Source organism: Pogoniulus pusillus, chromosome 15, assembly GCF_015220805.1.
Source record: "Pogoniulus pusillus isolate bPogPus1 chromosome 15, bPogPus1.pri, whole genome shotgun sequence".
Classification (NCBI taxonomy): domain Eukaryota; kingdom Metazoa; phylum Chordata; class Aves; order Piciformes; family Lybiidae; genus Pogoniulus; species Pogoniulus pusillus.
Window position 1 is genome coordinate 23,020,330 of NC_087278.1, and position 14,640 is coordinate 23,034,969.

The 14,640-nt window shown below is 44.7% G+C and overlaps 1 protein-coding gene across 17 annotated transcripts in view; it reads right to left on the bottom strand.

Annotated features, from left to right (window-relative positions):
- The window catches only part of MICAL3 (microtubule associated monooxygenase, calponin and LIM domain containing 3), a 218,544-nt gene that overhangs the window by 71,773 nt on the left and 132,131 nt on the right, over positions 1-14,640 (bottom strand). For 16 of the 17 annotated variants that reach the window (XM_064155739.1, XM_064155748.1, XM_064155746.1 and 13 more), the window contains one exon: positions 13,526-13,613. In XM_064155739.1, coding sequence (XP_064011809.1) covers positions 13,526-13,613 — 88 coding nt within the window. Of the gene's footprint in view, positions 1-12,416; positions 13,338-13,525; positions 13,614-14,640 lie in introns of those variants that run through there. The other variant, XM_064155752.1, reaches the window with a different exon arrangement.

Consider the following 14,640-nt stretch of genomic DNA (forward strand, 5'->3'; position numbering starts at 1 on the left):
AAGGTGGTTTAGCTAAATGTCCCCCAATGCAGAAGTACCCAGATGAGAGTTAAAGAACAAACACTACTCTTGCTGCTGACCAACTAGTTTTAGAGCATGACTTGATTCAATAGCAGAAATCAAGAAGGGAAAAAACAAATAGTAAGATTCTTGTCAGTATCTACTGGTTCCCTAAGCAAAGAGATGCAAACAGACCCCCAAAGATACCTCCTAACCATTGTAAGATGTAAAGGAATAGCTATAGGAATAGCTAAAATACACAAAGAGATTCTGAAACAGATCCCCCAGAAACAAATGACGATGTAAGACCTCCTGCACACATCTCACAACCTCCAGCTGGAATCAACTTCTTCCTATCTCAGATGTTGCTAGCAAATGTGGAAGGTCCCTCTTAAAGGACTATGACAGTGAATTGGACTGACTCCTGCATGAAATTAGTAACTCACAGGTTTATCTTATGGGTGTTGAAACATTTTTCCTCCCCCTCCACATATTTTTGATCAAAATACTCTTCCAGAATCATCAGAAGAGACATTGACAAAAAAAATTGCTTCCTCCAGCTGTCAATCTGAATGACCTGCCCCTTCTTTGGTTTTGGTATGAGCAACCAGAAGTTGATATGAACAAACTGTTCTATTTCAAAGTCGGGACATGAAAACAAACTCATCTTCAACCTGTGCTATACAGTTACGTGCGAGAGAGAGCGTCTGTCACACGTGGATGCATGCAGAAGTGGTGCTAAGTAATGAAAGGCAAAAGTTCAGCACACAGCCTAACAGTACAGCAAAGCTGCCCTCACTGCAGCAGAGGTACAGAATTATCCAGGAACACAGCTATTTTTGGCTGCTGGAAAGAGCCCAGGGTTGTAGCTCGTGAGTGGAGCAAAGAAATAGGGGAAAGGAGCTATTAGGTCACCTACTGCAACGCCCAGGAACACTGCTAAGATTGCTTCGCCTTACTGCATCTTTTCTGGCAGAAAACCTGAACATTTGGCCACATTTTGCTGCTGACCAAACAGGTTTCCTGCACTAGAGAGAGAAAACCTTTGCATCAATTTGCATTAAGTCTACTAATTGTTACTGTCTTTTATTATTCAGGAATATTGTAGCAGTATCATGTTCTCTATCATTCTCCATTTTGCTGGCATCCTATCTGAGCTTTCTCCAGTATTTTGATCAGCTCTGTCATATGCTGCCTGTCCTCATTTCCATTTCCCAAAAGAAGCTGTGTGGGAAGGCTGAAGAGCACTAAAGGATAATCTGGCTAAAGATAACATTACTTTGCAGGAGGAAATTTTGTCTTGGCAGCTATAAAAGGTGTGTTACCTCAAAGAACCACCTGGAATGAGATGCATTCAGGGACAGGCAGGGAGAGAAAGGAGAGAAGGGAAAGGCTGTGCTAGTTTTGGCACTGTTCATGAATTACTCTCTTAATTTTATTAATTAAGTTGGAATCTAAGAGTAATTGTCCAGACATAATCCAAACTGGAACCCCTTCTACACTGTTAGTAGAGATGATGGCAGAGGCTGTCTTTCTATCTATGACTTTCCAATTTCTACACTGCAGCTTCTATTTCTTGCCACTCCCAGGAAGCAGCCCTCCAGAACCTCTTGTTTCACCAGAAAGGATCAGACAGGCAATTCCCAACGTGCAAGTAACACAAAGCTGAACTGAGGACATTTCCCCCTAAAAGTAATAGAGGAATCTACCCATACAAACATTGCCTTCTTTTAACAGGAACCAGTACTTGTGATTCCATCTTGGATGCTGGATGACGTTTTGATCATTAAAGAAAAGCCAATCAGGAACTCAGTATTTTATCAGAATGGAAAACAGAGTGTGGAGTATGAAACCTTTTCAGTTTCCTGTTCAAAGGGTGAGCAGATTGAGAACATAGCTCCCAAATTATCAGCTTCTTTCAGGTACTGAGTTAGAATCATACAGAATCAACCAGGTTGGAAGAGACCTCCAAGATCATCCAGTCCAACCTAGCACCTAGCCCTATCCAATCAACCAGACCATGGCACTAAGTGCCTCATCTTCCAGGCTTTGCTTCAACACCTCCAGGGACGGCGACTCCACCACCTCCCTGGGCAGCCCATTCCAATGCCAATCACTCTCTCTGACAACAACTTCCTCCTAACATCCAGCCTAGGCCTCCCGTGGCACAACTTGACACTCTGTCCCCTTCTTCTGTTGCTGCTTGCCTGGCAGAAAAGACCAACCCCACCTGGCTACAATCTCCCTTCAGGTAGTTGTAGACAGCAACGAGGTCTGCCCTGAGCGTCCTCTTCTGCAGGCTGCACACCCCCAGCTCCCTCAGCCTCTCCTCAGAGGGTTTGTGTTCCACTCTCTCTTCTGTTGCAGTGTTACTACAGAGTTCCATAATTAATAAAACACTAAGGATGTCCTTACTTCATGTCGGTAATTTAGGTCAGGATTATGAGGTGCTGCCAATGGAACAGACTGAAACCTGAGGCCGCCAGTTACAACAGAGTGGGGAGTACCTGGCCTAAGCAAAAGCTCCCCATACTGCAAAAGAATCAACATCTGGCTTCTTCCTTCTGTGCGTATTTACTGTTATCTTCATCTGTTCCACGTGTCCCACATGTAATGCAACTGAACACTGCAAGCAATCCAGCACTTCACAATATGCTGGGATTCTTTTGGAAACTATGAAAGCTCTTGTGTACAGATATGTCACTAGGTATGTTCAAAGTCTGCTCCAGGTCACACACAGAGGGTTGGAAGTGACCTCTGGAGATCCTCCAGTCCAACCCCCCTGCCAGAGCAGGACCAGAGAATCTAGCGCAGGTGGCACAGGAACACATCCAGACAGGGCTGGAAAAGGTTCACAGAAGGAGACTCCAAAACCTCTCTGGGCAGCCTGTGCCAGGGCTCTGGGACCGTTACAGTCAAGAAGTTCTTCCTCATGTTGAGGTGGAACTTCCTGTGCTGCAGTTTTCATCCATTGCCCCTTGTCCTATGCCAGGGCACAAGTGAGCAGAAGCTGTCCCTCTCCCTTCCTTCCTGACCCCCAGCCCTCAGCTATTGATAGACATTGCTCAGATCCCCACTCAGCCTTCTCTGCAGACTGAACAGCCTCAGGGCTCTCAACCTTTCCTCATCAGGCAGTGCTCCAGTTCCTTCAGCATCCTTGTAGCCCTCTCTTGGACTCTCTCAAGAAGAAAGCTTCCAAAAGACACATTACTGATTAAAGATAACTTGCACATCAATTATGATGTTTTAAATCACTGCGTTACCCAAGCCTGAAAGCATCCGAAACATCTCCTGGGTAAAAACATGTTCTATTTATAAACATTTCTACCCTCAAGCCATCAGATAAACTTTATAACAACAGAAAGGACAGTTATGAAATTTTCCTAAAAAAGAAAAAGAAAGCCTTCTGGGATGACAGCAAACATGAGAAATGTCAGACTAAACATACATTTTTGAGAGAAGATGTAAGCAGAGGCCAGCAGTGCCAGCTCATCTTTAGGGAGCATCTGGCCAGTTCTGTTTGGAAAGCCTAAACTAAGCTCTACACCACCAAGCTCAGCTCAGCAACCACTATCCCACCTACATCCATAAACACACTTCATAGAAGGAGGAGGACAGGTTCAGTGGTGACCCAGGTGCATCTCTTCCTTCCCCTTCAGGTTATTTGTATTTGGTGTTTTAAGGTCCCTTAGCAATTATCCACCTTAATGGTGCTGGTCACAAGCAGGTGCTAAAACTGCCACCAGCTTGTTTGCATTGGTGTGAAGGTGGACAGAAGTCTATTCACTCCCCTCAGTATTTTACATCTATTTCTCATCACTGCTACAGAACATTAGAGGGAATAGATACAAGCCAGTCTATGGGGAGAGGCTGAGGGAGCTGGGATTGGTTAGCCTGGAGAAGAGGAGGCTCAGGGCAGACCTTATTGCTGTCTACAACTACCTGAGGGGTGGTTGTGGCCAGGAGGAGGTTGCTCTCTTCTCTCAGGTGGCCAGCACCAGAACGAGAGGACACAGCCTCAGGCTGTGCCAGGGGAAACTTAGGCCTGAGGTGAGGAGAAAGTTCTTCCCTGAGAGAGTCATTGGACACTGGAATGGGCTGCCCGGGGAGGTGGTGGAGTCGCCGTCCCTGGAGCTGTTCAAGGCAGGATTGGATGTGGCACTTGGTGCCATGGTCTGGCCTTGAGCTCTGTGGTAAAGGGTTGGACTTGATGATCTATGAAGTCTCTTCCAACCTTGGTAATACTGTGATACTGTGATCTGGTATGATAGAAAAGTGTAAGAAGTGCATCTCATAAGTAAACCAACTTGTACACAGCAGACTTTTTACACTACCATAGCAATCACTGTGACAAAGGGGATGGTCCATACCAACAAGCTACCCACATGTATCTGATGAAGCAAAACATTTTGAGACACATAGTGGAAAACATCCCAAAAGCTCCAGTTTTAGAGTGATATTTCCAAACCCTCCTAGTCCATCTTCAGTGGAAGTCATCTGCTCTTTGAGTATACAAAACATCCCCAATGCATTTGTCAGTTGCTCAAAACCAGAAAGCTTTTAAGTGATTTATTCACATAACAATGATAACTTGTTTCAAAAAACTACCTTTGATAGATTACTATTTATATAGTGAATTTCAGTTCTCCAGTTTGGGGATAAATACTTGAATGTCAGCAGCCAGATAAGGTTTTGTGTGGAAAATTTCTTTTTTGAGGATTCTAATTGCAAAGAAAAAAGTGTATCAGCTCATTTTATGTAAGACAAAGAGAGAATTTAAACTATTTACCAAGTTCTATAGTCCTAAAGGACAACTCTGGGGACAGAATGGCTGGAAAGCAGCCAGGGAGAAAGGGACTTGGGGGTACTGATAGATAGTAGGCTAAAGATGAGCCAGCAGTGTGCCCAGGTGGCCAAGAGAGCCAATGGCATCCTGACCTGGATCAGGAGCAGTGTGGCCAGCAGGACAAGGGAGGTTATTCTGCCCCTGTACTCAACACTGGTCAGGCCACACCTTGAGTGCTGTGTCCAGTTCTGGGCTCCTCAATTCAAGAGAGATGCAGAGGTGCTGGAAGGTGTCCAGAGAAGGGCAACAAAGCTGGTGAGGGGCCTGGAGCACAGCCCTGTGAGGAGAGGCTGAGGGAGCTGGGGATGTGCAGCCTGCAGAAGAGGAGGCTCAGGGCAGACCTCATTGCTGTCTACAACTACCTGAAGAGAGGCTGTAGCCAGGTGGGGGGTGGCCTCTTTTCCCAGGCAAGCAGGAACAGAAGAAGGGGACACAGTCTCAAGTTGTGCCAGGGGAGGTCTAGGCTGGATGTTAGGAGGAAGTTCTTCACAGAGAGAGTGATTGGCATTGGAATGGGCTGCCCAGGGAGGTGGTGGAGGCACCATCCCTGGAGGAGTTGAAGCAAAGACTGGATGAGGTCTGGATAGGGCTGGGGGATAGGTTGGAGTGGATGAGATTGGAGATCTCTTCCAACTTGGTTGATTCTATGATTCTAATTCCAGATCCTAGGGTAGCACATACAGAAAAACCCACTGTGTTCTCTTTACAGAGCTGTGGGCAAAGAAGCACATACACTTGGCAAAGAATACAGCCTGCTGCAAATCATCTTTCGTTGCCTCATTTTCAAGTCATTCTCTTTGCACTACAAAGGTTAAAAGGGAAGCTGTTTGAAATAGTGATTAATTACAGGATAAAATTCCCTCTAGTGTAAATAATTTTAAGGTACCTGTGCTAGTTTGAAGCTAGCTAGAATGTTTTGGTCAGAATTAGACTACAGACTGTGAAGAGGAAACAATGGTGATGTCTACTGCACTCATAGGCTTGCTGAGTTGTGTAAGAACAAGAACATAGATATATATAACAGAGTCACTCTCTGGGCTTCATGGGCTGCACTTCCCTCTCTAACCTAACCTGCCGACTGTGTGACTAATCCATCTGCTTCCTAACCTTCCTGTCTGACCCTCCATACTACCTTAAGCATAAGACAAAGTCTTGGGTAAGGTAGAAGGGTGGGAGGAAAGTGGAAGGGTGATTGAGAGCCCCTCCTGGGGACTCAGGTTTCTGGGAGGGCTGTTGTGTTTCTGTATTACCTTTTACCTTGTCTATTTCAGTATATAACTATATATACTGTAACTATCTGCTTGTATCTTGTGCTAAGCTGTAAATACAAAGCTTCATTCAATTTCCAGAGCCACTGAGTCCAGTCTGGAAGATTTCTAAAGTGGGGGGGGCAGGGAACATCCAAACCATCACAGTACCTTAATCTGGCATGGAGTGAGGAGGAAGGGTGTCAGCAAAGGGAAAGTACATGGAAAAGGTTCAGGTTTGTTTCACAAACTACAGCTGGGATGCTTTTAACAAAAAGTTACTTTTGAGTGTTGAGCCCACAGAAAGAGATCCTTGGCAGCCAACTCATGCAGCAGGGCAGGATATAGACCTCGAGTTTCCCCATGGTGTTAGTAAGAGAACACCAGAAGACAGGAGATTGAGGAACCACAGAACCAGAAGGTATGAGTTATCTGTGTAGACTTCAAAGAGAATGAGGTGAGAGAGCCTGGGAGCCCTCACATCACACAAATACTTGGCTGCTCCAAGTTTTAGCTGAAAACACTATTTCCTAACCTTGTACAGCAAGGTCTGATCTCACCTCTGAGGACAACCTCCCTTCAATCTTGTGTTTTGCTTGGTGTTTTTTAGTCTGTTGGGGTTCTTCTGTGGTTTTTTGTTTTGGGGGAGGTGGGGGGGTGGCAGGGGGTGGCTTGTCTTGTTTGTTTGGGATTTGTTCTTGTTTTGTTTGAGATCTTTTTTTAATTCTTGAAGCAAACATCAGACTTCTAAAAAACTTTTCCACAGCACTCCTGATGGGGAACAGTGAAGGCTGCTGGAGTTGTGCATCAGAGTGACATTTCTAGTCCATGAAGTTTCGCACCGAATGCTGATTGCTGCTTCTTTGAACTCAGCCTCAAAATCAGGCCTGTTTGCCACAGAAAAGAAAGGTCAAAGGCAACTGGCAAAGGCATTGAGTGTTTTGCTCCAAAGAAGGAGCTCTGAAGTGTAACAAGAATTGTTTTGTAGTTGCAAGTTGCCATTTCAGCATAACTACTTTTGCCAAAAGAACCGGAAAGAGAAGATAAGTTGGTTGCAATCAGACTGCCCAAAGTCACCTGCTGCTACAAGCTCTTAGTTGCCTGTGGTGCAGTAGGAAGCATGGTAAACATGCAAGAGAAGACAGAAAAGATGTCCTTAAGGCAGACTAAACCAATCTATCTCTGAGAGCAGGAAAATGCAGCTTGTAACTATGATCAAGTTCTGCCTGTCTTGGTGAGAACACCACAGAAGTCTCCTAACGACCTGGAGGAAGGGAGGTCATCTCCTCATGCGTGATGCTCCTGACAGGAGACAACTGTCTAACTGGAATGGAAGAAGACAGGATTTGGCTAAAGGCTCCATGCTTCCCCTTTCGCCTTTCCATCACACCAAAACATAACATTGCCATAGCTGCTACAATAGCACCAAGAGGAATCAGATGCTGCCAAGACGCTTACCTGTCACACCACGTGCAAGGCTACACTTCCCTGCTGCTGAGTGCTGACTTGCACTTACCCACGTTCCTCCTCTCCCCTCACACATGGGATTGCTGCTTTGCTTACAGAGGGTGACACAGACCTCTGGCCTGCAGCAAGGCACACAAAAGCACCTCCAAAATCAACCAAAATTAGTGAAGCCACAGCACAAAGCACACCTACCCAAAGCCAGCTTTGCCAGTGCGATAGAGAACCTAGTACCAGGGTCTTTAGCATGCTTTCTACAGCAGCATGTCACACTGACTGTGCAGTGTACATCCTGCACTCAAACCACAACACAGCCCAAATTAAGGGGGAAAAAAAAAGGCAAAAAAACCAACACCACACCAGTACAGAAGACATTTGAAAATCAGTACTTTGTAGCGACAGACAGCAGGTGCCATGGAGCTCCCCAAAATGCATTTAAGCTTGCCAGATCTATTCATTCCATTCTCCCCCAACTCTGCATCCCTCACAGCATCCCTTCTCTGGAACCAGGAAAGGGAGAAGAAAAAGAAAAACTCAGAAACCTGAAGTTTGTTTGGAATTTATTCCCTTCAACATTCCACAGAGTTGAACAAATAATGTCTTGATTTCACAGCAACAGGAAAACCAGGTGTTACAGAATTCCAACACACACACATCTACAACAGAACAGGTTAAAAACACAACTGCATAAATCAAAATCTTCAAGAGGCCATACAAAGGAGACATGAAGCCTTTTCTGAGCACCAATCATCTCACTTCAGCATTTCCTCTCACCAAGCTGATTTTATGCACACTCCCTCACTTTGAGGGAAACGACCTCAAAATGGTCATTTCTTGGTCGTTTTCATTCCACAATTACAAAAAGAACCCAAACTCCTTCATGCAAACTCGGTACCATTTTTCTAAGATGCAAAAACCATTCAATGAAGCTCTTAAAGTGCCCAGAAAAATTCATATCGCCCTTCAGAATATACACATACAAACAGTAAACAAATATTCCAGTGGCACAACTCTACAGGTCTGAAAGCTGGAGAGGAAAGCAGAATGGGGAGCCCAGCTGCTCCCAAGGAAAAGTGTTCTTAGCAGGATCAACCTCAGCACCTGGCTATTTTGGATATCCTTTGAAACTGGCAGGTCAGCTGCACCTCTAGATGCATTCTTTAGAGCTAATAACCTTTGCCTTTCCAAACTTTCTGGGCTTTCAAACCAATGGGTCTGTTAGCATTCTTCTTGCCTTTATGCCAGAGTCACCCAAATCCTGATAAGAACACTGACAAGGAACATGATGGACTGGGAACAGTCAAGCACTTATCCTAACAGATTCCTGGCTTGCTATTGAGCAATGACTCACTGGGCACTGAACCTTGGTCCTAACCAGGCAACCCACACATTATCCTCAGCTTCCTAAAACACAGGGTCTGGTCCTTAAGTTTGTATTTCAAATGTTCCAATAGAGAGAAAAGAAATCTTGCACCAGATTTCTTTGGAGTTGTATGAAACCCCATGGAGGGTTCAGTATCACGTGCCACGTCCTGCAAAACACACCACCACAGCTCCTCCACACAGGGCAGACAGTATGCAAGGCACAGGAGTAGAGGAACTGTCTTTTCTGAGAGGTTTTTGTGGGGAGGTCAGGTGGTAGGAGGATGGGACATGGAAATGTTTGTAAATGCACAGTTCAGTGGTTTGAAACGAAAAGAGACCACGACTGTCACAGAATGAGGTTGCTGCTACCTTCAGTAATGCGACACTGAGAACAGGCCAAATTAAAACAAGAGCAAGCCCTAAATGTGTGTAGTACTGAAAATAAACACACAAGTGGAGGATTTCATGAAGATGTGTTTGTCTGCACAAGCAAACAGTACTGCTCCAAGCAGAATCATTTCCACAAGTGAGGCATGGGCAGTACATGCAGAACCAGGAGTCTGAACAAGAAACTTCCATCTACACAGAAATACATCTACAAGATTTACTTGTACCTTGTCAGCCACAGAAGCAGAACTGTGTGCAAATGATATTGGATGCATTCATAAAGATGCAATATGTCTCACAGGCAGTGAATTTGGCTCAGATCACTTCCTTTACAGGCTGTGCCATTCCAAGGAAGCAGCCACCTTATTCTAGTTTCCCAGGTCAGCAAAAGAACTTCCTCATGTAAAGTGCAGCTTTGCTTGCTATATACAGATAACTCTTAAAGTCCTCCTGTGAAGGACTTTCTTCAGAACACTGCTCCCTGAAAATACTTAAGGCACATCCATAGGAGAACTTGCAACTTTTTATATTGCATACCTCTATCTACAACTTCTCATGATTTTGAAGCAGGAGAATCAGTGCCTCTAATCTGTAGTGCATCTTTCAGGTTTGATTACTAAGGCTTCTTAAATCTTTCACAGGTCAAGTAACTGCTGCAAAGACCTCATTACTTGCCCTTTATTGCTGTGCATTTTGAAGTATGAGTTTCCCTGGCAGGTCTTTCCTTTGTGAACTCCCTATTGCTGCTAGGGACAAACATTTGGTGTGAGTAGGCAAGCTTGAAATGGGAAACATCTTACAACAAAACTTCACTGGCTAAAGTCACACCCTGGGGCATTATCAAAATGTTGAGTGGGGTAAAGACTGTTCCAAGTCCATCTGTCAAGAAAGAGCTGAAAGTTGAGAAATAAGTTCTTACAGACCTTTAGAACAAGAAGAACAGCATTTGGATTAAAAGCACATCAAAACCATATAAAGTACTGTAAATAATATTTAAAATAAAACCTCCAAGACACAGCAGTTACAGGTTATCAGAGGGAGAGAAAGCTGAGAAGCAAAGTTGGGAGGGTTTTTTTTTCCCCTCTCCTGGCAATAGCAGCAGTTTTGGCACAAAGGTAAATGCAGAAATGGAGAAAACCAAGCAGACAAGGTACAGCAAAGGTTACAGAAACCACAACAAGCATGCCACAGTTCAGCAGGACCAAAAGTGCAGCAACAGCTTTCCCCAGCTTCCCTTCCCTGCACAGCTTATCACCAAAAGCTCAAAAGCTTATTGCCACTTCCCAAACTGAAGCAGCTGATCTATGCTGCAACGGCCAGTTTGAGTATAATCTCCCTTGTAACCATCACAAAACACCATGCAGGCTTCCTGGCAAAATCTTCCCAAGAAAGGAGATTCTAGTTGACTACTACAGAAAAAATATCTCAACTTGCCTAGTGCAGACTGGGCCTTGCAACTGCCACAACACAAGGCACAGAACAGACAGTAAATGCCAGCTAAGGCTGTGGCCACTCAGTGAGGGGCTTATCTCTAGCAAAGTTAATGCATGCTGGTCACAAAGAAGTACTTGTTATGACCAACCTTACCTCAGCTGACAAACCTGCTGAAGGTTATTTTGTGGTTGAATATACTTTAAGCATGAAGTTTGCTAAAAAAAAAAGATCTGGTGGTATTGCAAAAAGGGCAGTCAGAGTAGGGGGAGAACCCAGGCAATTTACATCCATTTGGGATTCCATGGCCACTAAAAAAAGCAGGCTCTTTGGCCAGCTCAGAGGCTACACTTACCCCAGAGGTACACCCTTTTTTAAATGGAGGGGGTTTGTCTTGTGTCTTCCTTCATCAATGTTTCTGCTGTAGCCCTTCCTTTTGCCTTTTAAGCCAGCTTTACATCTCCAAATATCAAACTTGTGCATTTTGCTTTTTTCTTGTAATTAATCAATTCAGAGGCAACTTACACACCACATCAAGATCTACCTCACTACTGTGAGACTGGCTTGGACCTCAGGGCCTGAAATTACTGGTGCAAATTTTCATTTGGTGGCACTTGCTTTAAGGGAGGTCAAACATTTTCAGACCTATGACCTGTATCAGATGAGTCTACCAGATGGGTGAAGACCTAGAAACAGAGCTTCATCTCTATTCCCTTTTCAAAGAGGATTTTGCTTGTGGTGTTTGCCTCCTCTAGTGCAAGCAGACTACTTACAGTCTCTTAGACAAATTAATGACTGCAAGAAAGCATAGATGCAGACAGCTCAACATCAGGAGGTGTCATCTTTTTGATTATTCAGGAATAAGTACCCTCACCATCCATTGCTATTAGCAAGTCTGACAGTTCAAGAGTTTGGTTTGCTTCGTCCATACAGAGATGTAGGCACTCAACACGGTTCCTGATCTACCCACCCAGCAAGAACAGGAGCTACAGGACACCACTGTGAATGCCACCTGCTTTCAATGACACTGGCTTGCTTTTGAAGTACATCGAATTCAGCCTCCTCCTGCTTCTTAACCCTTGCTAAGCCTACACTTTTAAGGTATATTTAATTCACAAAGAAAACAAAATCTCATCCACTAATGGCTTTTTTCCATCAGAGAAGGGAGAACAGCAGAGCCACTGCTCACTCTTCTACCACGAAATGTACTGTCATACACACACAAGAATGCCCCACAGCCTTCAAGATGCCCTGACCCGACCAGCTGAGCTAATGTACCTTGGGCTAAAGCAGAGGAAGGAGACTTTCTGCCTGCAATTGCTTTAATAAATTGCTTTATATATAGCTAAACTCTCCTCCTACCACTTATGATCAATAGCTTCACTCCATAAAGCACCTTATTCTTGTATCAGATACCCTATGCTCCTAGAATTTCTTCTTCCAGTTCTACCAAAACCTGCTGCAGTTACTCCATCTGTCCATAGCATGTGGAAATTGTCCTTCTTCCATGCCTTTTTCCCCTTTCCTCTATTTATGCCACATGGAAATCCCACCCAAACAACAGAGCAAATCATGGCATTAACTACACTTCAAGAATCAGCTGTGCACACTAAGAATGAATTTCTGTCAGACTGCATGCAGCTACAACTGTAGCAACACTTAGAAGAAATAAAAAGTCAAACAAATCCATGATTTTTATTTGCCTGTGTATCACAAATGTCTTTGCTCAACTGGCACTGTGAAAACAGTCTGTTCTCAAAGTGTTGCTCTAAGTATGTTCTCTCTAGAAGCAGCTGATTTAGTTTATCCACAGTGTCTTGGAATAAATATTAGAAATCAAATCTCCTTCTTTTTTCCAACATCACTAAATGAGAACTTGGGGGCTGGACAAATAAGCATTTGTAGCACAGACATTTTCTCCCATGTTAGAAGGAATTAGAATTTCAAGTTAAAAGGCAAAACTACTTCACACTAAGACGCACATTAACCACCCCATTCCCAAAGCCATGGCCAGCAGCAGCACAGATTCTGGCAGTGAGGGAGAAGCACCACAACCTGCCAGCACCACGAAATTCAAGGGGTTTAAGGAATCTGATCCCATTAGCTGTCAGACACCCAGAATCCCAAAGGACACACAATCCAGAGGTAATGGGATCTTTCCTGTTCAAGTACCAGACCAATGAGTAGAAGCTTGGGAGAAGAGAAAGAAAGCACACCCAGAATTCAGGCAAACACAGAAATCCAGCTTGTGAGCTGTTCCAGTGCATCAGAACAACTTTTCACTTCCCGAGCACCCTACTGCGTACCTTACAGGGCTCTTTACCTGGGCGCACTCAGGGGAGACCCTCAAATGAGCATCTGTGTTTTCCTAGAATTCCTTCAGACAATGTCCCTGAAAGAACTGAGAGCATCCAGGCCCCAAAGCCACAGTGCAACAAAGTAATATATTGAAACTGTCACTTCACGCACAAAATTCACATGGCACCCCAAAAGAAAACACCACAGGAGTTACAGAGCTCCAAGCTGGGTCACAGCAATTCTTACTGGTCAGCAGGCTGCCCACAGAATTCCCCTAGGATCTGCACGAGAACTTCTGACTGCACATAGAGAAAGGGAAGCCCAAAAGCCATCAGCTGACACATGAAAAAGGAGTCCAAAGGGTTCTGGGCTACCTGGCGCCCAATGGAGGAGACTGTGCTCTGCAGGTGCTGGCTTGCCACCCTAACTCTGCCAAAGAGGCCGAGAGAGTACTGCACCACCCTGCCAAAGAAGGAAGCGGAGCTACCTGCGGCCCTCTCTGCGGAGCTGGGGATGGTATTTGCCCGTCCGCCTCCATCACTTGCCATGGCGTCCTGCAGTGCTCCCTTGGTGTCCTGTAAGAGCGGGGGGGAAGCAGAAGATTAAAAAAGGGAAAATGCCTCAGAAATACACTTTTGTGCCAGTTTGAAGCTAGATAGAATGTTCTGGTGAGAACAACTAGATTACAGGCTGTGAGAAGAAAACAATGGTGATGTCTACTTCACTCATAGGCTTGCTGAGATGTACAAGAACAAGAATAGATAAGGGAGTCTCTCTAACCTCACCTTCCATCTCTCTGATTAACCCACTTGCTTCCTAACCCCCCTGGCTGACCCTCCATTCTTCCCTGGGGCACCAGGCAACGTCTGGGGTAAGGTTGAGGGGTGGGAGAAGGTGGAAGGGCAGTTGGGAGCCCCTCCCAGGGACTCAGGTTTCTGGGAGGGCTGTTGTGTTTCTGTATTACCTTTTACCTTGTCTATTTATATCTATAACTGCATATACTGTAAATATCTGCTTGAATATTGTGCTAGCTGTAAATATAAGCTTTGTTCATATTTCCAGAGTTGCCTGAGTCTAGTCTGGGTGATTTCCAAAGTGTGGGGGGTCTGGGAACACCCAAACCACCACAACTTTACACTTTCTCTTCTCCTCAGTGTGAGGCTGTATGTACCCAACACACTGAGCTGGGCAGACAGGCCCCTCTCAGTCAACATACCCCTTAATTGTTACATAAGACAAGGTCTGGACCAAGTATGCTCCTTAATATATAGCTTTATTAAAGTTCTGAACAGCAAGCCAGATGCCTGAGAAAGCCAAAGCAGTAAGATCCCTAAATTCTGCTCATCTGAGAAATAAATACCATTTTCAGTCTTTATTTTTGGCAGGAAGCATGGCACAAAAATTGGGATGTATCCTTTATCCTTCCCAAAAAGGAGGAGCACAGCTTCAGTGTGGACTAATAAAACCTGAGAAACAGGTAGAAAGAGAAGCCACTACCACATCGTAATGCTTCCATTGCAACATTATAGGGCAAAGATATGCTTTCTTTTCCTGCAAGTTCCCATTAAAACACAGAAACCCTTCTTCCCAGCCCCAGCAGCT